The following is a 24,923-nucleotide window of genomic DNA, read 5'->3' on the forward strand; positions in this document are numbered from 1 at the left end:
GCCCTCCTCCAGGGGATCTTCCCGGACCAGGAATCAAACCCAAGTCTCCTGCATGGCAGGCGGATTCTTTATCACTGAGCCACCAGTGAACCCCTATAGGATGATGAAAGAAGCCCGATTTGGAGAGGTCCCCAAGGATACCAAGATGACCCGAAAACTGTTGTATCCCCCACCCCCCGGCAAGTTGCATCCCCATTGAGTGAAAAGTGCTATATAAGGTTTTAGCTTTTCCACCTAATCCAAGGGATGTTTGAATAGTGGCCTCAGTAATACATTCATTGAGGCCTCACTCGTTTGGAATTTGTAAAAATTTGAAGATGACTCGAGTCTAGGCATGGAGTGCTGATAGAAGATGTATTGGGTTGGCCAAAAAGTTTGTTTGGGTTTTTCTGTATGTGCTTATGGGAAAACCAAAAAGAACTTCTTAACCAACCCAGTAATATCAAATAGTATAAGCCCCGCCAAACTCAAAATTTGTGGAAGCGAGTAGCCTGCAGACACAGGAGAGCAGCCCTTGATGTGTTTCTAAGCAGTGAGAAGGGAATGGTAACTCACTCCAGTATTCTCGCCTGGAGAATCCCATGGACAGAAGAGCCTGGCAGGCTACCCAAGTCCATGGGGTCCCAAAGAGTCAGACCAGCTAAGAAACTAACACTTTCACTTACTTTCACTTTTTTTCTGGAGCCAGTACACAAAATGGTCCTCATAGGGATCACAACAGTACTGAATAAAGGAGCTTACTGGTTCAAATTTTTCTATGGGTCTGGTGGTTCCCTTGGAGAAGTATTTTATTTTGTAATAAAATGATTAAAGTGGTATAACTTTGATCTTTAAAGCTATTTCTCTATCTGTCAGAAAGACCTATGATAAATTGTAAAACAGTATCTTTAGATCATTTTATCTGTTTTCATCTTTTTAAAAAATACATCCAGTATTTTAAAGCAGTATAGCTATTTCTTTTAAAATAGAGACATTTCAGTCAATTGATTTGAAAAGGACCTCTTCTTCTATATTTATCCCAGAGTTTTACAGAATCTTACGTCATTGTAGAAAAAAAAAGTACTGTAGTTAGTACACTTTCGAGTTCTCTGTAGAATCCAGAGTTTAAAAAAATGTGTATTTGTGGAACATCTTGGACTTAAACTCTCTCACGAGGTCGCAGGACAGCTTGGGAACATCGGCACCCTACAGTTAGCCCAGGGAGAAAGCCTTGAGGCTCTAAGCAATGTGTGGGGAGTGAGCTGGAAAGAGCAAGAGGCGGCTTTCAACCAGAATCCCAAATGCACTGTGTGCGGTGTTTCACTCAGATGCTGAAAATCACCAGAAACTCAGGGCAAACAACATCTCTTGTGATGAGCAGCATTCTCTAGAAGCACCCAGGACTTTTTAAAAAACAAAACAAAAACAAAAACCTTTGCCCCAAGTACCTTGTAACACTTCTCATTGGCAGTTTTCTTTTTTGTTGTATATTCGACTTTCCCTGAATCGTCTCTGTCCCCCCGCCTTGTTGTGGAGCAGCGCTGCTCAGGCAAAAGCGTTATCCTGTGTCTGGCTCGGTCAGTTTGTTTGTTTTCACGGGCCTGGTCCCCAACCTGTTTGATGGGATTAGGGAAGAGAGAAAGGGAGGAACTGCTTTTTGTAACCTGGCTGGAGGAAAGTCACCTGGAAATGATGAATGGAAACAAATATTTTGTCCTAAGCAATCTCCTTTGCCTTGTCCTGCTCGTAATTCACACTTTATCTTTTGAACAGAGGAAATTAAGTCCCTTGTTCAGTAAATGTTTATTTGGGGCCGACTATGTGCCAGGCCTCAGGAAGATGAGTGAACAGAGTAAAGGCAGGCGCTGGCCCCATAGAACCATCGAGGTCGCTCCATTGCCCTCTGCTTCCATCAGGATGGGGTTCTGGAAACGAAGGCACACGTCTCGTTTGGTTTTTGTGTCCCTGGTGGACACCGTGACAACTTGAGTTGTGCTGTTCACCGTTCACCCCTCGGACCCTGACAGGCACGAGGCAGTGCAGGCCCAGCACGGGGTATGCACTTGACTTTCAGAGCAGGAGTCTGTTCTGGCCCTGATTCCCCATCCTTCTTCCCTGAGGACTCAGAGTGGTTTTTTTGGTACAGCTGGGCACCCCAGGACAACCTGCTGGCAGTTAATTAATGGATGCTTGCCCCTTGACAATTTCTGTGTGTTTTGTACAAGTTCCCGTCTTGGCAGTTGTGGTTCTTAAATGCAGGATTTTCCTTTACCACCTCATCTGGGTAAGATATTTAAAGTTCAGCACTCACTCACATCCTGACATCTTTCCCTCTGAAGACCCCATTGGTAATGGTTACCAGGGGCGGGGTACGGGGGAGGAAGGAAGATGGGAGAGAAAGGATAGTTAGGGAGTTTGGAATCGACATGTCCACACTGCTATATTTAAAATGAATAACCAACAAGGACCTACTGTACAGCACAGGAAACTCTGCTCAGTGTTATGTGGCAGCCTGGATGGGAGGGGAGTTTGGGGGAGAATGGATAGATGTATATGTGTGGCTGAGTCACTCTGCTGTCCACCTGAAGCTATCACAGCATTGTTAATCAGCTCTACTCCAATACAAAATAAAAAGTTAAAAATTTTGCATAGTGCTTACCTCTGAAGTTTAATATAATTTTAAGACATGTATTAGGAAAGAAATATTTTCATATCAGCCTTAACTTTTTAATAAACTGCATTTTATAATTGGAAAAAAAATATCCCGTTGGTGTCTGTGGTTTCCTCCATCGCTCCATGCATTTCTAGAATGTCTCAATCTGTACGTATCGTGCGTGTACTTGTCATTTTCACTGAAACTGTTGAGGCAGTGGCCTCCAAGTGTGGTGCTTTGGGGGACATTAGCAAGCCTCCTCTTTTGTAGACTTGATGAAGGTAGGTGGCGCGTCTGTCAGAGTTCCCATCTCCTTTGCTCTCACGCTCACTAGCTGCAGTTCTGCGGCCTTGAACTGCAGTTGCTTTGCTGTTTGATTGGCAGTGAGGTTGGCTCCTGTGTAATCCGGGTGCTTGTACACTCTGGATGCCGTGTCATGATCCAGCTGAGCTCCTTGGGTTCCACTGAGCCTTTGTGTGCTTAGAGGATAGAGGCTGGGTCTCTTTGCCTGCCTTGCACTGAAGGATTTCAAAGGAGAAATCCTTGTAGGTTGGCTTTGCGCCCCTCATAAGTTCGTCTCATCGCTCTTCATCAGCTTAAAGGGTTTTTCCCCGTTGCACCTGAGACTCTAACTTTGTGAGCAGTGTGAACCATAGACCAGGAAGAAATCCAAATCCCCCATCCTGGACAATGAAGACGGTCTTAAGAAGGCTTGCTGACGTCCATTACTGGTGTCTTGGTCCATAGAGTTGGGGAGTTGTGAAGAAGTGGAGGAAGGCAGTTTTTCCTAAGGCTAAATTTAGCCGTTGCTTTGGAAAATCAGAGTGGTACAGCTTGTGCCTTATCTCCAGGCAGGCCTCACCCTCTCCCCTGCACTTGGACGTCTTCAGCAGCTATCCTGGGAGGAGCCGCTCTGGGCACTCTGGCCGCCCCTCGATTCTGGGAAGGAATTAAGCGACCTCGTGTTTCCCATCCTTCTGAGCTCCCCTGCAAAATGCTGGCGGCTTCCTCGGTGGCAGTTACAGTTCTCTACAGAAATAGCCGGAGTCATGCCTCCTTATGCTTCAGCAGCCCTTACTGCCAGCATGGCCAAGGGCTGGCCACGGAACAGGAGACACGGCCTCTGGTCCCCGGTCCAAATAGCAACCAGAGGGCACATGTGCGCCAGAGCCACAAATAACGTGTTTTAAAATAGCAGATGGTATTTGATGATCGCGCCTTCATTCATTTACCTGCCAAGGCAAAACTTTCTCTCCTGCTCTGGCAGTGAGACCAGCGGTAGCCCGGGTTGAGCAGTTGTCATAACAAGCTCTCGGGGTTGCAGATGTTATTTGTTTGCTGATTTTCAGGCTGTGCAAATCCACACCCACTTTCTAAGGCTGTTCTCGAAAATCTCTCTTTGGTCTCACAGTAAGAACGTCCCATTTCTCCAACAGCTGAACCCGTTAAGCACTTGGGTAACTACCTAGAGGCAGTCCTTTCATCAAGGTGCACTGCCAGGCACCGTGATCCAAGTACTTCATTTCCCTGGGGAAAGTGGGAATACCTGAAGGGTGAGGATCCGTATTGATAACGGGGATCTCAGTGGATAAAGGAAAGTGACATTGCATGAAATCCCGGCTTGTGTCTATGGAGAAGTCAGGTCTTCCGCAGCTTTTCTGCCAGAGTCTTGCACCAACACACGGCACTTACGTAATTTGCTTACCTGAGCCCCAAGGAAAGGGCAGCCACCCAGGGAAACGCCTAGAGCTTTCTCACGTGCTTGCACAACAACTCCACTGGGCTTCAGTCATCTTGAATGCTCTTTGTCTCCCTGAGAATAGAGGATAAGATGGGCTAGTGTATGTAAAGCCCCCTGGAGCCCACTGTGGAGAGTAGAGGTCATTTGGAGCCCTCGTTCCAGAGTTTGGCTGACCTCATCCATTAGTTGGCTTCTGAAGGAGCTTAAATTAGAACATGATATTCCTTCCTGCCAACTGGGTATGCCCACTCTGGATCTGGTACCAAGGGTACAAGACTTGCAGAAAGCTCGCTCTGGAAGAAATGACACATGTGAGAAAGTACCTGTAGGGACTTCCTTGGTGGTCCAGTGGTTAGGCATCTGCCTTGCCATGAAGAGGACACAGGTTCAGTCCCTGGGCCGGGAGGATTCCACATGCCACAGAGCAGCTAAGCCTGTTGTGCCACAGCTACTGGGTCTGTATGCTGCAACCGCTGAAGCCCACGAGCCTGGAGCCCATGCTCTGCAATAAGGAAAGCCACCACAGTGAGAAGCCCTTGAACTGCAACTAGAGAGTGGCCCCCGCTTGCCGCAGCTAGAGAAAGACCTACTGCAGCCATAAATAGTTTTTAAAATTCTTTAAATTAATTTTAAAAATTAAAATTATTATTTTTTAAAAAACTTAGAAGAATCTGCCTTGTAGTTGCTGGGACTTGGGTTCAGTCTCTGGTCGGGCAACTAAGGCCACACACGTCTTGGGGCAGTTCAGCCACACGCAGTAGTGGAAGATCCCGAGTACCCTGCTAAGACCCAGTTCGGCCGGGTAAATAAAGAACTACAGGTTCGTCTGCTGAACGCTGTCAGGACGCACAACAGGGCACAGAGGCTTGCTGAGCGGACTAGGAAGTAGGTTCAGAGCCTAACCTGTGCTCAAGTCCCTGTACTGATGCTCATGACCTTGGGTAAATAACACATTTTCAGAGCCTCAGCTTCCCCATCTGTAAAAGGGAGAGGAAAATCAGAATTGTTTCCAGGACTAAAAATAAAACCTGTGGAATGTCTAGCCCATGTAGATGCTCAGTGATAGCTACAAATAATAATTCTGAAAGGATGTTTGAGCTACACCCTGAAAAATAAGAGGGTCACCAGGTGGATATGGAGAAAGATGGGCATCACCCCAAGACCCCAAAGCATATGACATTCCTGATCGCTTTGGAGACCAGTGAGCATGAGAGGACCCCTAAACAATTGCCCGAGGCTGTCGGCAAAGACCCATTTCCTGCCAAACACCTGACATTTAACTTTGTGGGTCACAGGGGAGGGATTCAGGTTATTGTAAAACTAGATTATCTGATATAAAGTCAGAAATTGCTTCATGTTGTATTGCTCAATGTGAAAATCCATTCGGTTCCCAGATTTAAAGTGAGTTGTACAAAATCTGCAGGTGACGGTAGGTGTGGCTGAACCGAGAGCCTTAGTCTGGGTAGTTGTTGGTTCCTGACACAGCCAGTTCCTTTCATTAGATGTCCAAACACTTGGGATTCTTCACTTTGACAGCAGCAAATCACAAACCTAAACTTGGAACACACTGTGGGTATCTGACTTCATGAAGTTTTTGTGTGTGTGTGTGTGTTTAAAACTTTGGTATTGTTTAGAAATTTTAGGTAAATGTTAATTGGTGGTGGTGTAATTGCTAAGTCATGTCTGACTCTTGCGACCCCCTGGACTGTAGCCCACCAGGCCTCTCTGTCCATGGAATTCTCTAGGCAGGTATACTGGAGTGGGTTGCCATTTCCTCCTTTGGGGGATCTTCCTGACCCAGGGATTGAACCTGGGTCTCCTGCATTGCAAGAAGATTCTTTACCATCTGAGCTACCTGGGAAGCCCCAATAATAATTCAGACTTAAGAGAATCTGACTATTTTTTTAAAAGTTTACTTTGTTTCATCATCCTCATAGGTAACAATAAGATAGTGATATTCTCATTTTATCGGAGAAGGCAATGGCACCCCATTCCAGTACTCTTGCCTGGAAAATCCCATGGATGGAGGAGCTTGGTGGGCTGCAGGCCATGGGGTCACTAAGAGTCGGACACAACTGAGCGACTTCACTTTCACTTTTCACTTTCATGCATTGGAGGAGAAAATGGCAACCCACTCCAGTGTTCTTGCCTGGAGAATCCCAGGGACGGGGGAGCCTGGTGGGCTGCTGTCTATGGGGTCGCACAGAGTCGGACACGATTAAAGAGACTTAGCAGCAGCAGCAGCAGCAGCATTCTCATTTTATGGATGAGAAAATAGAGATGCAAAGTAATCGTAATTTTTCCAAAGTCACACGGTGACAGGATTAAACCTGTAGCCCTTCTCTCTACTCTGGTGTTCTTTCTACCCTTTCCTCGCTGCTTAGTCTAGAAATGCTGCTTCTGCTAAAACAAGCAAACAAAAAAACAGGTCGAACAGGCTTATGAAGAGGCTTGGAATGAATTGTGAGCCAGACTGGCTACAAAGCCATCAGCATCATTTATCTTTCATCTGGGGTATAGGTAGGTGGGTGCACATGTCTTGAATATAGTGGGAAGGAATTGCTGCATGGCAGTTGAACCGTCTCATCCCCTGAAGCCATCCAAGTAAATAAACTGCTTTAGAGAGAAGCAGGAGACAAAAACACACCTGGGAAGACATCCCACTGAGAGAGGAGAGAGCAATGAAGAGGTAAGGTTTGGTGAGGTTGAGAAAGTAGTGCCTGATTAGTTGCAGAAAGCAGGGCAAGGAGGTGTATTTCAAATCATTTTCAAGTGTTGTCAGGTGTGAATTGGCCGTGTGCTTGAGAAGATGTGCAGCTGATGCTGTTGGAGCCCGTGTGGAGGGATCCGCCATAATGTATGTGCGTGCATGCACAGTTGCTTCAGTCCTGTCTGACTCTTTGCGACCCCTTGGACTGTAGCCCGCCAGACTCCTCTGTCCATGGGATTCTCCAGGCAAGAATACTAGAGTGGGTTGCCATTTCCTTCTCCAGGGGATCTTCCCAACCCAGGGATCAAACCCACGGCTCCTGCAGAGCAGACAGGTTCTTTACCGTTAAACCACTGGGTACCCCTGTGTGATGTACAGGAGGTGACATTTCATGTGTCCACCTTGGGTGGGAACCTGTGTCTCCACTGGAGCAGGTGGTCCTGGGGCCTTTCTTTAACAAACACTAGGCAGAGAGAGGGTTCATTCTTGTGGAGGGAGGATGGCCTCTTAGAGCAGCAGTCCTCAAGATGTGGTCCCAAACCAGAGCATCACCTGAGAACTTGCTTGAAATGCAACATCTGGGCTCACCTAAGCCTACCAACACCAAAACCAGCATCAACACCAACACCCAGGGGCATCCCTGGTGACTCAGTGGTAAAGAAAGCACCTGCCAATGCGGGAGACACAGGTTCGATCCCTGATGGGGAGAGATCCCACATGCCATGGAGCAACTAAGCCCATGCCCCACAGTGGTTGAGCCTGTGCTCCAGAGCCTGGGAGCCACAACTGTTGAGCCCGTGTTCCACAGTTACTGAAGCCCAAGTGGTGCCTTTGAGCCCATGCACCACAAGCAAGAGTACCCGGTCTCCACACCTAGAGAAAAGCCCACGTAACAACAAAGATCCAGCAGAGCCAAAAATAAATAAATGTTTTAGAAACCCAACACCAAAAAATCCTGGGTATTGGGCCCACCAAGAAGCCCTCCAGGTGATTCTGTTGCCTGCTGACACCGAAAACCACTGGGCTGAGCAGAAGAACACACCCCTGGAGGCTCACATGCTCCAGGAAACGTGCGCTCTCGGCTTGCTCTCCGTCCAGCCGGGGTCTCCCAAGGGAGCAGTCTGATCACTTCACTCAAACTGTCCCAAGGACAGGCGACTTGCAACCCCTCAGAACTGAATCACCATTGGCTTTGTTTGAAACATCATGGATGAGACTGGGGCAAACCTCATCAGCCCCCTCCATCTGCACATTGTTCTCTCCTCCCTGCCTCCATACCGCATTAATTCAACAATTCAGGTGCTTTCAGGCTGCGAAAATTATTTGTTGGTCAACAGAGAAAGACAGGGATCTCTTCACTAAGGCATCCCCCAGTACCTGGTACCCAGTCAGTTCAGTTCAGTTCAGTTCAGTCGCTCAGTCATGTCCGACTCTTTGCAACCCCATGGACTGCAGCACGCCAGGCTTCCCTGTCCGTCACCAACTCGTGGCGTTTACTCAAGCTCACGTCCATTGAGTTGGTGATGCCATCCAACCATCTCATCCTCTGTCGTCTCCTTCTCCTGCCTTCAATCTTTCCCAGCATCAGGGTCGTTTCCAATGAGTCAACTTCTTCACGTCAGGTGGCCAAAGTGTTGGAGTTGCAGCTTCAGCATCAGTGCTTCCAATGAATATTCAGGACTGATTTCCTTTGGGATGGACGGGTTGGATCTTCTTGCAGTCCAAGGGACCCTCAAGAGTCTTCTCCAACACCACAGCTCAAAAGCATCAATTCTTCGGCACTCAGATTTCTTTATAGTCCAACTCTCATATCCATGCATGACTACTGGAAAAACCATAGCTTTGACTAGACGGACCTTTGCTGGCAAAATAATGTCTCTACTTTTTAATATGCTGTCTAGGTTGGTCATAACTTTTCTTCCAAGGAGCAAGCTTCTTTTAATTTCATGGTACCCAGTAGGTGCTCCATAAATACTTGCAGATGAATAAGTGGATCTGTAACTAGTTTTTAATCAGAAGTCTTTTGCTTCTAAATAATTATATTACCTTTATCCAGTAATACACAGTTAAGATGTATATGCTTGCTCTTGGAAGGAAAGCTATGACAAACCTAGATAGCATATTAAGAAGCAGAGACATCACTTTGCTGACAGAGGTCCATCGTAGTCATGTATGGATATGAGAGTTGGATCATAAGGAAGGCTGAGTGCTGAAGAATTGATGCTTTCAATTTGTGGTGCTGGAGAAGACTCTTGAGAGTTGCTTGGACTGCAAGGATTTCAAACCAGTCAATACTAAAGGAAATCAACCCTGAATATTCACAGGAAATACTGATGCTGAAGCTCCAGTATTTTGGCCACCTGATGTGAAGAGCCAGCTCATTGGAAAAGATCCTGATGCTGGGAAGGATTGAACTCAGGAGGAGAACAGGGCAACAGAGGATGAGATGGTTGGATGGCATCACTCATGTCCAACTCAGTGGACATGAGTTTGAGCAAACTCTGGGAGACGGTGACGGACAGGGAAGCCTGGCATGCTGCAGTCCGTGGGGTCGCAGAGAGGCAGACACAACTGAATGACTACCCAACAACAGCAACACAATTAACATGAGAGAGAGTTCTGAATTCGCTGAGTATCTTACAATAAAGGTTTAATTAATAAAGCTATAAAGCCAAAACTAGCATCATGTTGTTGCTCTTGACTTGCCAGTCATGGAGAGGTGTAGACCATCATCTTAAGATGATGAAGGAAGTGTGATCTGATTCCTGGTCCACGGGGTACCATGGTCCTATGCTCCAGGGTGCCAGCTCAATTGTTTCATATTTTAATCATCACCACCTCCCCCATTTGAAGTCAGTAGGCTCAGCGATGCTGTTCTGCATGATACAGTTTTCTTAAGAGGTAAATAACTGCTTCTGAGTGTCTTCACTAAGTGCTTCTTAGAACAGCTTGATAACGTGTGAGAGCTGACCGCATAGTCCACTGTGGGGCTGGCACTGGACACTCAGTCTGGGAGCAGGAGCCAGTGACCCCTGGGGCAGACCCGGCACTGGTGACTTAGTGTTTTTTCCCTCGACCTTAATATATTTTTTTTTCAAAATTTAAACTTTTTATTTTTACTGGGTTTTAGCTGATTAACAGTGTTGTGATAGTTTCAGGTGAACAGGGAAGGGATTCAGCATACATGTGTCTATTCTCCCCCAAACTGTGCTATACAATAGGTTCTTGTTGGTTATCCATTTTGAATATAGCAGTGTGTGCATGACCATCCCAAACTCCCTAACTATCCCTTCCCTCCAGCAACCGTAAGTTCGTATTTTTCTAGTCTGCAGGTCTTTCTTTTGTAAGTAAGTTCATTTGTATAATTTCTTCTTAGGTTCCACATATAAGAGATGTGTGATATTTCTCCTTCTTTGTCTGACTGCCTTCACTCAGTATGATATTCTCTAGGTCCATCCATGTTGCCCCAAATGGCGTTACTTCATTCTTTTCAGTGGCTGAGTAAAATACTCCGTTGCGTATATGTACCACGTCTTCTTTATGCATTCTTCTGTTGATGGACATTTAGTTTGCTTCCATGTCTTGGTTATTGACATTGGAAACGGCGGTGCAGCGAACACTGGAGTGCATGTATCCTTTTGAATCATGTTTTTCCCTGGACCCGAGCCCAGGAGTGGGATTGCAGGGTCATTCGGTTTTGACAGGCAGCTGCATTGGCAGGGGCTTGGACGGGATGGGCTGGGGGCGCAAACCAGGGCCGCCTGCACTGTCGCCAGTGCAGCTGAAACAGAACCACCTCGACAGGCAGAGCACAGCCACGTGGCGTGCCCTGTGCCCTTCTCCCTGTTGGCATGACTTGGCATGTTAATCTTGGCCACCGTGCTCCAGACCAGTGCAAACCAAGCTCCAAAAGAAGCGAAAAGATTCTAAACACATACTCAAGAGACACAAGATTTGCAGGCTGGCAGAAGAAACCATCAGGATGTTTAAGCTGGTTCGACAGTCTGCGTGAGGCTCTCTGCATGTGTTCAGAGTTGGGTGGTTATCTGGCTGGCAGGATCAGGAGGAAGCAAGGAGAGTTTAAAAACGTACCTGAAGGATAGTTGCTGTTCCACTTGAGTTCACTGTCTTTTAAAAGGTAAAATTCTTTGTCTTCTGTTGGCTTCAGATGGAGGAGTGCTGCATTCTGCAAAATTCCCATTTTCTAGTGGAGAGGTGGAGAAGGCAATGGCACCCCACTCCAGTACTTTTGTCTGGAAAATCCCAAGGGTGGAGGAGCCTGGTAGGCTGCAGTCCATGGGGTCGCTAAGAGTCAGGCACGACTGAGCGACTTCACTTTCACTTTTCACATTCATGCATTGGAGAAGGAAATGGCAACCCACTCCAGTGTTCTTCCCTGGAGAATCCCAGGGATGGCAGAGCCTGGTGGGCTTCCGTCTATGGGGTCGCACAGAGTCGGACACGACTGAAGCAACTTAGCAGCAGCAGTGGAAAGGGCACAGAGAAAGGGTTCTGGGACCAGCTCGGAAGTTTCCCATCAGTGATCCCAGGATGACGAGCCATGTCCGGTACATCACAAGCAGATATTCATTCAGGGTTGAGCCCCCATCTGTGACCATGCCACTGAGATACTTAGAGGGGTCTCAGGGTTTGTCAGTCTGTATGAAATTGGGGGGAAAGATGTCACCTTTCTCTTTTAAAGAGGAAGGCTTTTCCTTTGGTGGTGTTCCTGGAAATAGCTTACTAAGAAAATAATACGATTCTTGCAAAGCAGTCTTCCTCGTCCTGCTTCTGTGGTTTAGGAAAGTGAAATCAATTTGACATTCTGTATTGAAAACTTGCCCCTGAAACAGGTGCTTACTACCTTTTGACTTTGAGAAAAAAGTTCTGTTCCCTGGGGTAAGATCAGCTAACTCTCGTGCGTCTTCTCTTCCCATGACTTTCCCTTCCTGATTTTAGCACCTGGTGGCCAAGCTCTGAATCATGGAGACCAATAGATAAAGTGTCTTCTCATGCCTCAGTCAGCTTCCCAGGTGGCTTTAGTAGTAAAGAACCCACCTGCCAATGCAGGAGACCTAGGAGACATGGGTTCAATCCCTGGGTTGGGAAGAGCCCCTGGAGTAGAAGATGGCAACCCACTCCAGTATTCTTGCCTGGGAAATCCCTTGAGCAGAGGAACCTGGCAGGCTACAGGTCATGGGATCACAGAGTCAGATGCTATTTGCACGCATGAATGCCTTAGTATCTTGGTCTGTAAGATGAGGCCAGCAGACCTGCCTCACCTGATGGTCATGAGGGTTCACGGGTTAATGTTTGTAAAGCTACTTCATGGGTGAGTAGTGCATGGAGTGTTCCCTTGCCTGTTTTTTGTTGTGCTGGGTCTTTGCTGCTGCGGGGCTTTTTTCTAGTTGCGGTGTGCAGGCTTCTCACTGCTGTGTCTTCTCTCGTGGTGGAGCACGGGCTCCTGGACTCGTGGGCTTCAGCGGTCGCAGCACTCGGGTTCTGTTGTCGCGGTGCACGGGCTTAGTTGCGGAGCAGCACTGTTTACTCCCTAGTGTCAGGACTTATCATCTGGATGACGAGGGAGGCTGATAAAATATTTCTTCTCCAGGGTACTCCTTTCCTTGATTCAGATGGCTGTGTTTTGAAAATAGTGCCTTCACAGCAGGTTGATCAATTTCCCAAGATATTTTATTCCCTTACCATAAGATGATGCTGATGGCTGGCACCCTTGTCTGGGACTTAACCATGTCCTGAACATTTACAAATCTGTTAATTCGCTAAATTCTCTCAGCAACCCTCGGAGATAAGGACTGTTACTATGCCCATTTAAGAGTTAAGGAAACTGAGGCACCAAAGAGTTTGTTCAGAGTTATATAACTATTATACAGCACAGCCAGGGTTCTAACTGTTTCCTGTCTGGTCCTTCCTCACCTCTCCAACTGCATCTTCTGCTGTCCTCTCGGGTGTGGTCCAGGCACGTGGCTTCTTCTCCTTGAACATTCTGCCTCAGGGCTTTGCAGAGCTCTTACCTCACTCCAGCTGTCATATATGTGTGTGTGTTTGCAGCTAGAGCCTGGATCAGAAAATAATTTTTTTTTCAGTTTTTGGGTAAAACTGATATACCTTTTATATATATATATATATGTAACTATATGTGTGTGGATTTGTGTATATTCTTCTTTCTCACAGTGATCTCTTGCTTTCTTATTTTTAAATGAACTTGAACTTTTATTATTTAATTTATTTATTTGGCTGTGTTGGGTCCTTGCTGCGGCACAAGGGATCTTAATTGCGCCATGCGGGATATTTCAGTGCAGTGCAGGGGCTCTCTAGCTGTGGCATACAGGCTCAGTTGGTCCACAGCATATGGGATCTTAGTTCCTGATCAGGGATTGAACCAGCATCCCCTGCATTGCCAGGCAAATCCTTAACCACTGGACCACCAGGGAAGTCCCAATGATTGCTTTCTTTCACCGATTTAAATTGTGTTCATTTGTTTGCTCTAGGGGCCTGTCCCCCAGATCTCCCTTCAGGGTTTCCACTGGGGAATTTGACAAAGAAATGGGGTCCCGGAACCTGAAACCACAACCTTGACAGAAAGGGTTTTTCTGTTCCTTTCATTGAGAACTTGGGCTGCGGTCGCGGCTGTGGTCTTGTGTGAGGTGTCGGGGTCATCACCAGCCTGGACAAACCCAGGTGGTCTGGTTGAGTGGGTGATCGCCTTGGATGCCCATCCTACAGGCTGGACTGGGCCACGGATTAATGCCCATTCTTCCGAAACACAGCCTCACCCTTCCATGTTCTGCCCTAGATAACCAGTTCAGGATGTCCATCCTGGAGCGGCTGGAGCAGATGGAGAGGAGGATGGCAGAGATGACCGGGTCCCAGCAGCACAAGCAGGGGAGCGGAGGAGGCAGCAGCGGAGGGGGCACAGGGAGCGGCAACGGAGGGAGCCAGGCCCAGGTACGAGTCCTTGAGGGCCATCGCCTTCCTGACATTTCACGTTTCACTGAGGAGCGCGGCAGTCGATCACAAGTCTCTTCTCTTCCGCTGGTGTGCTTCCTGGCTGAGGCAAGAGGCAGGGCAGGGGGCTTTGTAGTCCTTGTGCTTCTGAGTATTTAAGTCTGTTCAACAGGGAAGAAGCCCTGGACTGTGGGCCTTCTCAGTCGTTCACCTCCCTAAGCCTTAAATCACCTGTGGATCTCAGAAGTCACTGCAGTTACCTGCCAGCAGGAGGGAAGGCATCCAGTGACAAGACAGAGCCCAAGCGATGACTCAGATCTTCTGGGCTCGGAGTCCAATTAGAACCTATTTTGTATCTTGCGTCCTATCTCTATCTTAAGTATAAATAGAAACCGTAATTGAATTCAGTAATTCATAAGACTTGTATGAACTCCAGGAGTTCGATCGGAAAAGGGCCCAGAGAAACTGGGCCCTTTTCAGTAGAGAACAATAGAACAACATTATACATTCTGTCATTGTCCAGATGCTTTTTCAGCAATTCCGTGACGGGTGAATTAGTGTCGTCGGGTTCAGGGAAATCACCAAATACTAGAGTCCCAGGAGTCTTGAGAGTTTTATATCGATTTCTTGTAGGAGCTTCATTTGGGGAAAGTTTCCTAGGTAGACATTTTTTTTTCCCCAGGAGACTCTAGAGTAAAGGTAGAGGGACGGATGGTGTTTATCACCTTCCTGCTGAGCCATTACCTAAAAGCCTCAGATAATTCTCCCTCTTTCCGTTCAAGATGATGATTTTCCCTGAACAATCACATTTGTAAGTAAACATTTTGAGTCTTATAAGACTTGTAAATATCAAGTGTTAGTAATATTTTTAGTAATAGATGAAAACAAAGCATAAGGTACCACCACCCTCCCCAAAATATCAACCTTTTTGGAAAATTTTCTCGTTTCTCACCTGTCTTTGGAAATCAACGGACAAGGAAAGACTCGGCACAAAGTAAAATATTAAGGCTTCTCGTCCCCCTGATACAACTGTCTCATAAACAGTAGTAAGCATTGCTTACTGTGTGTCTCATGGCCAAAATAAGAGTCCCACAGAGCCCTTTTTCTTTCACTGACAAAGGCTACAGAAAGGGACTGGAGTGTAATGTCCATTGTATAGCTCAGCTCTTTGGCCCCTGGCCTGTTACCTGATCCCATATTAGCTGCTACCGAATACTCTTTCATCAGTTTATGTTCGCGTCAAGGAATATGTGTCCACTTTATGTGATAGAGATGTAGCTGGTCTTGTTAATGCAAAAAAAAATTCCTTTTGTTCCTTACCTGGTGACTTCTGTGTGTCCTGAACGCGTCTTCTTGGTGTATACAGAGCAGCCCTGCCTGGGTCTTTCGAGTCAAGGCCATTCTGCAGCAGGTCAGGGTTGCCTGACTACATGCCTATAACATGTCATGACATTTCTAGTGAGGGTGACATTATAGCCATTTTCTAGGTGTTTAAAAATTTTTTACAGGCGTTTGTTTTCCAGATTTAAAAAAAAACAGTGAGGAACAACAGTATTTCATGGGGTTCGTTACTGGACAAAATAACTTAAAATAATAACCAGAGACAAGACCTCCCTGGTCCAATGGTTAAGACTTCACCTTCCACTGCGAGGGCTGCAGGTTCGATCCCTGGTCAAGAAACTAAGATCCCACGTGCATCTCGGCCAAAAAACCAAAACAATAAAACACAAGCAATATTGAAACAAATTCAGTAAAGACTTAAATAGTCCACATCAAAAAAAAAAATCTTAAAAAAAACACCAGAAATGAGAATTGGACTAGAGTCTCATTTGTTTGAGAGAGGGTATGAAACATAAAATTATCACAGAGAGGATATATATATAAACATACAGATGATTCACTTTGTGGTGCAGCAGAAACTAATGCCACATTGTAAAACAATGAAATATACCCTGATAAAATATACACCCCAATAAAAAATTTTTTAAAAGAAAATATTGTAGACAAACACAGATGGTATTTGAGGCTAGTAAAATGTCATTTGTTTAGATGCTGGGGATTCTGAATAAAATTTCATTTAAAAAAAAAAAACCTATCACAGAGACTCAGATAAGCTGTTGAGGTTACTGACTTTGATTGTATTTTTCTTCTTGTACAACTTCCTTATAACAGAGAGAAGAAAGCCAGGTGGTTAAAGTGAGTGAATTTCTCTTTCCCATATGCCTCTGTTGTTGTTTGTACTGTAATAACACTTGAATTTGGAAGTCTCTAATGCCTTCCCCAGTCGCCTTTTTGCTTTCTATAAAGGACTGGATTATTCCTGGATTTTTTAAATTTATTTTTTCAATTGAGCTATAGTTGACATATAACACCGTGTTAGTTTCAGGTGTACGACAGAATGATTAAGCGTGTGTGTACGCTGCCAGATGATCACCATGATAAACCTAGTTAACTTCTGTCATCAGACTTAAAATTTTTCTCCCTTGTGGTGAGAACCTTTAAGATACACTCTGTTAGCAAGTTTCAGATACGCAGTTGAGTGTTATTAACTTTAGTTGCCATACTGTACGTGACATCCCCGGGACTTACTCATTTCATAACTGAAAGTTTGCATCTTTTGACTCCTTCACTGTTTTGCCCACCTCCTACCCTCCACCTCTGCATACAACTCTTAGTCTGTTCTCAGGATCCATGAAGTCAAGAAGGCTTTCTGTGTGTGTGTTTGGTTTTTGTTTAAGATTCCACATGTAAGTGACACACATTATACAGTACCTGTCTTTCTCTCTGACTTATTTCACTGAACGCCTATAAGGTCCATCCATGCAGTTGCAAATTTTAGAGTTCTTATTTAGGGAGAAAAATCCCCAAGTGACAGTTCTCCTCCATAAGGAGCTGGGGAGTCAGCGGTCCAGGCAGCAGCCCCCCACAACCCCCCTTCCGTAGAAGCATTAAGAAAGTTACCTGCTTCGCTCTTCTCTGCCGGTTTCCTGTCTACAGTGTTTAACTACATCACCTGGGAGGCTAGACCACATTTTTGTTTGTTTTATAGTATATGCTTTCCCTGAACTGGATCAGCACGGAGTTCACAGTCAAACTGTCAGCTGCAGTAGACAGACTCTGATGCCCTTAGAGTTGCAGAAGATTCCTGTGTGCCCGGCTGTGGGTGTGCCGCTAAGCTGGACTCGGCATGTTCTGTCTCTCTTTCATGATGCTTCCTTATCTTCAGTTTTGCGCTTCCTGTTTTCAATTGCTAATCACACAGAGTTTGTTCCCCCTCTGGTGTCCGAAGGCTGACATGGTGGTGGGCCTTTGGGCCTCCAGTCATCGGAACACGTGTTGTCTCGTTACAGTGCGCATCCGGCCCTGGGACGCTGGGCAGCTGCTTTGAGAGCCGAGTGGTTGTCGTGTGTGAGAAGATGATGAGCCGAGCCTGCTGGGCAAAGTCCAAGCATCTGATCCACTCAAAGACTTTCCGTGGGATGACCCTCCTACACCTGGCCGCTGCCCAGGGTTATGCCACCCTCATCCAGACCCTCATCAAGTGGCGGTAAGGCCAGTGTCCTCCTCACCCATCAGCAGGCACTCCTCTTAGTGTGTCCACCAATGGATGGAAATCTGGCCATTCAGGGAGTATGGAATCCTCTCAGCAAAGGAGTCTCTCTGAGAACAGTTCCACAAAGTTCTATGAACTTCCGCCCAAGAAGTACTGAGCGAGATGCTAAAGTAAACTTTGGACTTTTCATTTCCTCCTGGCTCCTGGCAAAACAGAGCATCCAAACCACCTAGGAAGCCCGGGACTTTGTTTCTTCCCATCAGCAATGTTGGCTGTCCACTTCGGTTTCATCTCTGTGGGTTTTATAATGTTGTGGTATTTTTTAACATTGATTCTCTGTGCAGTAATTTGTGATGCTATCTGTTCCAGCACAAAGCATGCAGACAGCATTGACTTGGAACTGGAGGTCGACCCCTTGAACGTGGACCACTTCTCCTGTACTCCTCTGGTAAGAAATGGGTTCATTTATTCCCCAAACTGTTCTTCTGGGCTGGCATGAGGATATGCCTGGCTTCCTTTGTGTTCACCCTTGTTGATACATGATATATATCGGAGCCACTTTGTAACGGAAATGTTTTATGGCACTGTTGAGATTGCTGCCAAGGACCAATTTGTCAATTGGCAGCAGTGGCAGAAGTCAAATAGGATTTTTTTTTTTTAACTCATATTGAGGAAGCGCACTGTGTCTCTCTGTTTTTTTAGATGTGGGCGTGTGCTCTCGGGCACTTGGAAGCAGCTGTCGTGCTGTACAAATGGGACCGTCGGGCCATCTCTATTCCAGACTCTCTAGGAAGGCTGCCTTTGGGAATCGCCAGGTCACGAGGTCACGTGAAGTTAGCAGAGTGTCTGGAGCACCTGCAGAGGGATGAGCAGGCTCAGCTAGGACAGAACCCCAGAATCCACTGTCCTGCAGGCGACGAGCCCAGCACAGAGAGCTGGGTGAGCCAGTGGCACAGCGAGGCCATCAACTCCCCAGAAATACCCAAAGGAGTCACTGTCATCGCAAGTACCAACCCAGGTAAGAATCCTAAATGGTGACATCTCAGCACTTGGCGGATTCCCCTTTTGCTGTCACGCCCCTACCCTCGGAAAAGTCCATAGGATGTTCACATACGTTTAAGGGTTTGGGATTTTCTTTTTAGTGTTTCTAATTTTCCTTTTAGCTGTTAGAATGCCTAGTGCTTCCCCCAACCCCGCTCGCCCATCCCACCCCCAAAACTGAGTGGGGGAAAAAAAACTGTGTTACTGTGAGAAAGAACTACAAATTTTGGAGGAGGATTATTTGAATACAATATATACTGCTGGGGAATATGTAAACGTTAGGGATGTGTCTTGGGTTCTGGCTTTGCACTCTGTGTCTCTCAGGCATAGAGAACATGTTAATTCTTTAGCATTCCTCACTGTACCACTTGTCCTGACTGTCCTTTCTACTGTACTTTTCAGAGCTGAGAAGACCTCGGTCTGAACCCTCTAATTACTACAGCAGTGAGAGCCACAAAGATTATCCAGCTCCCAAAAAGCATAAATTGAACCCCGAGTACTTCCAGGCAAGGCAGGAGAAGCTGCTGTCCACTGCACTGAGTCTGGAACAGCCAAATATCAGGAAGCAGAGCCCTAGTTCTAAGCAGCCTGTCCCCGAGACAATCAGCCCCAGTGAAGGATTGAGGGACTACAGCCGGGAGATCTCCCCTCCCACTCCAGAGACTGCAGGATTCCTCCACGCCTCTGCATCCCAGCCGGTAGTAAAGTGGAACCCCAAAGATCTTTACATTGGTGTGTCTACAGTACAGGTGACTGGAAATCCGAAGGGGACCAGTGTAGGCAAGGATGTAACACCTTCACAGGTGCGTCCACGGGAACCAATGAGTGTCTTGATGATGGCTAACAGAGAGGTGGTGAACAGTGAGCTGGGGTCCTACCGTGATGGTACAGAGAGTGAGGAGTGCTCACAGCCCATGGATGACATACAGGTGAGCGTGGAGAAGGTAAGCTTGCAGGGGCTGGTCCATCCACCCGCACTTCCATGATCTTTGCTGCCAGTTTCCTAGAGGTCTTGTCATTTTCTTACCAGTGACTGGTTCAAAGTCTGGGCTTATGTATAAGACTAGTGGAGAGTCTTCTTCACTTGGGCCACTCGTGAATCAAACATTTTGAACTGGGCCTGAAAACCAGGGACTGGAAATATGCTTATTAGAAATGTCAAGTTAGTAGATAGTGTCAAAACAGGCTCAGGGTTTCTAAGTCACTTAAAGGGGGGAAAAAGAAAATTTGGCTCACTTGGGAAAAGTTCAGGAATTGGCAATAAGGAAAAAAAACAACAAAAATAATACTCTGAAATATAATATTATAGGAATATTTTTAAACATGAGTCATTCCCACTTTGGAAACTGTTAATTCTATTAGAAGATCCTCAGACTGGATAAAAAGAAGCAAAGTGTATTATATACTACTTGTAAAAGACAGAATTAAAATGAAACAGAAAGGATGAAAATGAACTGACAGGTGAAGATATAACAGACAAAAGAGTATAAAAAAGAAAAAAAAAGTATAATTAAGGCAAATATTATATATATACAATTTATCAAAAAGTTATGACCATAATGAACCATTGTGCGCCTAACAACATAGTTTCTAAATATTAAAGCAAATAAATCACAAAGAAATGTGGTACCAGAACCACAATCATTGTATGACACTAACGCGACTATCTCGAGAGTTGTCAACTGAGGTACATGTGAAGAGAAAATGAAAAAAATTGACAACACAATTAGAAAGTTTGACTTAGTATATATACTTAATATATGATTATATAATTATGTAGATGTATGAATAAAAACATGGTAAATATACATATCATTGTTCTGACATATCTAAGCACACTTGTGAAAACTGCTCATATATTAGAACCCAAAGAGAATTTTAATAAAAACCCAACGTCATTTGAGTAAAAAGCCCTAAAGTCATTTAAATTCCATTGCCTTTTGTAGCTGTCACATTCAGAAATCATCTACTTGGTATCTCAGAGTATTGCACTTACGATGTTAACATGTCCTTATATTAACACAGTTTTATAAAATAGAGGATTTGGGAGAAGAATGATTACAGATAGTTATAACCTTTGGTCTCCAGAAATCCCACTTTTTAATACTTTGATGGGAAAAGAATCAAGGTAGGACTTACTTCGTCCTGTTATCAAGACGGTCAGTATAGAAGGAGGAGAGAAGAAAAGCTGTGATATTCTTCCCTAAAGGTTTTCAGTGTATTCCTTTTACAATTCTTTGTTGACAGTATCGAAAATTACCCAAGATAAGTATTTTTTAACAGTTTTATTGGGGTATAACTTACATACCATAAATTCATTCATTTTAAGTGTTCAACATAATGAACGTTTGTGAGTTTGTACAAAATTCACAATCATCACAAAAGTCCCATTTAGGGCACTTCCTTTCCCCCACAGAAGTTCCCTGTGCCCCTTTGCAGTCAACCTCTGTTCCCATTCCAGTCCTATGGATCTGACTCTAGAAATGTTATGTAAATAGAATCATAAACTGTCACATTCTGTGTCTGGCTTCTTTCAGTCAGCATAATATTCGTGAGGTTCACGCATGTTGTAAGATAAGCATTTAATCATTTTGTATAGATCCTTTCTGAACATTTTCAGTTCACTTAAAAACTGCTGTATTTCAACTTCCATTTTCAAGAGATGTGCAAGAAAACTTTTAAAACCAAGCTCATATCTCTGATTCTAATTGAATAGATCTATTCCAGACTCGTTGTGAGGATTCCTAAATATATCTGTTAGGAATTTATTTTGGGATTCTCGTATCAGCAACCCTGACTCCAGTGGTTTAATAAGAACGTGATTTCTTTTTCTTGTACAAGTCCAGAGGTTTGGTGATTCACTAATGCCATCAGAAACCTGGATTTTTTTTTTTTTTCTATTCTTTTGGCTTTTCTCTTCACTTCTGTTGCTTTATGATCATAATGTGGCTTCTTGAGCTTGGCTGTGGTCAGAGCAGGAGAAGAGGGGCAGGGCCGGGTGCATCGGCACCTTTCATCGGGAAAAGCAGACGCTCTGCCCACATCTCTCCCAGCAGACTTGTGTATAGTCTCCTTGTCCAGAGGCTGGTCACAGATCCCCGCCTTGGTGCAGAAAGGTGGGAAACCTAGAGGAGAATCAGGACAGGTGGCTTGTCTTAGTCACCAGCTGTCCCCTGGGCCTTGGCTCTTTGCTGCTCTCTGCAAAACTAGGGTTCTCTGGGCAGGACAAAGTGGGGAGGGGGGCATAGTGGTCAGGTGGGAACATACTCCAGTATTCTTGCCTGGGAAATCCCATGGAGAGAGAAGCCTGGAGGGCTGCACATGGGGGTCACAAAGAGTCAGACATGATTCAGCAGCTAAACAACAAGAACAAGTGGTCAGGTAACCAACAATATCACTATAATTACATGACCATGTCCTCTAGAACTGCCCAGGCCTTAGTATCCTTAATCAGTTGATCCTAGCTGATAGTAGAAAGTAGGCATAAGCCAGATATTCTCAAAGACTTAAGGTTTTGGACCGAGCTGATTTTTGGAGCTCCTCAGATCTGGGATCTCAGCATATGTGAGCGAATCATGTAAAACGTTTAGATAATATCAGAGGGCACTGGACTGTCATGTAAGCCCACCCTCCTTCATTTCTCTCTTTCCCAGGTAGCGGGCGGGAGGTGGGCCAGCTGGCTTCTAGGGCCCCATCCTAACCTGAGTGCTCTGTGACCTCCGGGTTCCAGGTGAACATGATGACCTTGGCAGAGCACATCATTGAAGCCACACCCGAGCGGATCAAGCAGGAGAACTTTGTGCCCTTGGAGTCCCCGGCGTTGGAAAGGACAGACGTGGCCACCATTAGCAGTACGATGAGCTGGCTGGCCGGTTACCTGGCTGACGTAGACCATCTGCCAAATGCTGCCCAGATCAGGTCAGTGAAGTCCACGGGCCTATCCCCAGGGCAAGTTCCTGGATTTACCTGGAGGCGCAGGAGACCCACTGGATCTGAGGAGATCTAGGTAGAAGATGCCCTTATCAAGGAAGGAAGGGAGCATTAGGCTGGATTCCATTGCCTCTCTCAAGGACCTCTTTCTTCCTCACCTCTGCTATGATGTTTCTTCCCACGGCAGAGTGTAGGAGATAATGTGTCATAGCATGTTCTCCCCAGTTCAACTGAAGCTTCACAGTTGGATAGTGGACTTACTGGGTTTAGTACTTAGCCCAGTACTGAACTCATAACAGGTGTTCAGCGTGAACTTACTAATTGAAGGGCACCCGGAGTCTCCTTAGCATTTTTCTGGACTGAGTAGAGGTGTATCCTTCATGGTCCACAGTGGGTACCATCTTGTATCTTTGACCAGTGTGTGATGAATCCTGCAGACCAATCACCAGCCTTGTCCCTCATGTCTTCTTTTGTTTCAGAAGTGCATATAATGAGCCTCTCACCCCTTCTTCTAATACCAGCCTGAGCCCTGTAGGCTCACCAGTCAGTGAAATAACTTTTGAGAAGCCCAGCCTTCCCTCTGCAGCGGACTGGTCTGAGTTCCTGAGTGCGTCCACCAGTGAGAAGGTGGAGAATGAATTTGCACAGCTGACCCTGTCTGATCACGAACAGAGAGAACTCTACGAAGCAGCCAGGCTTGTCCAGACAGCTTTCCGGAAATACAAGGTAAAAGACAAGAGTCCTGGGGACTTCCCTGGTGATCCAGTGGTTAAGACTCTGCCCTACCACTGCAGGGGTGAGGGTTCAATCCCTGGTCAGGGAACTAAGATCTCACATGCTTTGCAGCCAAAAATAAAGAACTTCTTTAAAAACAAAAACAGACAACAGAGTCCTTTTGTGATCAGGGAAAAGTCAGAATCATTCAAACTGAAATAAATGCCATTTCTTTTTTTCTCTGAGTTTATAATTTGAAATAAAGATTCTATAATTAGGTCACATAAGATTATTAAGAATTGTCAGAAACTTTAGTGGAATAAAACTGACCAGTAATGCGATGGTTATTACCCTCTGAACTTACTGTCAGGGTAATAATAGATATTCATTATTTAGTTAATACAAAGTTGACATCTCTGCCATAAGGAACGTATGACCTGGAGCAGGGGTTTCTGGCTGGAGGCCTGGAGACTGACTGTTGGCTGCCCATGAACTCCTAAAATTTTATGGTGAAGTGTCTGTATGTGTTTTTGGTGAGCAAGGTCCAGAGCCTTCCACAATTTCTCAGAGGAGTCTTTGACCTCCCTGGACATGAGTCTGAGCAAAATCTGAGAGATAGTGAAGGACAGGGAAGCTTAGCACGCTGTAGTCCATCATGTTGCAAAGTCGAACATGTCTTAGCGACTAAACAACAACAACAGGGAGGTGTGTAAGTCATCAATCTTTGACCCAGAAGTGGAGGACTCGGTGTTATCTTAGGAAGGACAGAGCAGAGCAGCAACTTATAAGGACAAATAGCACAATACCTAGTTCTTTAAATCCTTTGACTGTTGTTGAGGCCTCCTGACATCCAAATATGATAGTTCTGTTTAAAAGCCAGAATAGCCAGAGAGGTATTCTGTAAATTCATTTTTCTTAATTTATCCTGATATTAACTTGTCATATTTTGGTAAACCTCGGGTCTCAGTTCTGAGAAAGTCAATGAAACGAGTGGTCATTCCACTGAAGTCTTGGGAAAGCTGCATTTCTTATACTGTATCATTTTTTCTTTTCTTGCCTCGCTTTCCCCTGAAGGGCCGACCCTTACGGGAGCAGCAGGAAGTGGCGGCAGCTGTCATTCAGCGTTGTTACAGAAAATATAAACAGGTGAGCCAGCTTGTGAATGCGTCCTACCCACACAGCATCCAGACAGGCGTGGGGAGTCCTGTGTGATATTTGGCAGAGAACACAGCATCCGATGCCTGACCCAAAGACTGGCTTCGAATCACCTTGGTTAAAGACCAGAGGAACATGTTCCAAAAGAGGGAAAAAAAAGGAAAAACAAACAAAAAATCATCTGCAACTACTGCCACAAAATAATTTTTGTTCAGACTGTTGACCTCTTAGTGGTATCACTTCCTGCAACGTTGGTCTGATACAGAGGAAGCTATTTGGGTCTGAAGTGAGGCTCTGTGTGAGTCATTTTGCCTATAAGCTCATTAGGAATTAAAGAGCTTGAGGAGGTTTGGTATGGTGATGGGAGAAGGTAAATACTGGTTGTTATCATTGACCTTGAATCTTACACATCACATAACCTTCAGCCGGTTTTCCTTTTTGGCTGCTTCTTACCCAGTGTAAAATGAAGAATTGTAAAAAA

General features: G+C 45.5%; 1 protein-coding gene across 2 annotated transcripts in view; it reads left to right on the forward strand.

Annotated features, from left to right (window-relative positions):
- Window positions 1–24,923, forward strand: part of LOC102287225 (calmodulin-binding transcription activator 1) — a 909,062-nt gene that overhangs the window by 862,764 nt on the left and 21,375 nt on the right. For both annotated transcript variants that reach the window (XM_070385162.1, XM_070385163.1), the window contains 8 exons: window positions 13,898–14,049; window positions 17,400–17,596; window positions 17,972–18,050; window positions 18,305–18,620; window positions 19,046–19,572; window positions 22,374–22,561; window positions 23,053–23,299; window positions 24,362–24,433. In XM_070385162.1, coding sequence (XP_070241263.1) covers window positions 13,898–14,049; window positions 17,400–17,596; window positions 17,972–18,050; window positions 18,305–18,620; window positions 19,046–19,572; window positions 22,374–22,561; window positions 23,053–23,299; window positions 24,362–24,433 — 1,778 coding nt within the window. The remainder of the gene's footprint in view (window positions 1–13,897; window positions 14,050–17,399; window positions 17,597–17,971; window positions 18,051–18,304; window positions 18,621–19,045; window positions 19,573–22,373; window positions 22,562–23,052; window positions 23,300–24,361; window positions 24,434–24,923) is intronic.

This window comes from Bos mutus, chromosome 16 (assembly GCF_027580195.1).
Source record: "Bos mutus isolate GX-2022 chromosome 16, NWIPB_WYAK_1.1, whole genome shotgun sequence".
Lineage (NCBI taxonomy): Eukaryota > Metazoa > Chordata > Mammalia > Artiodactyla > Bovidae > Bos > Bos mutus.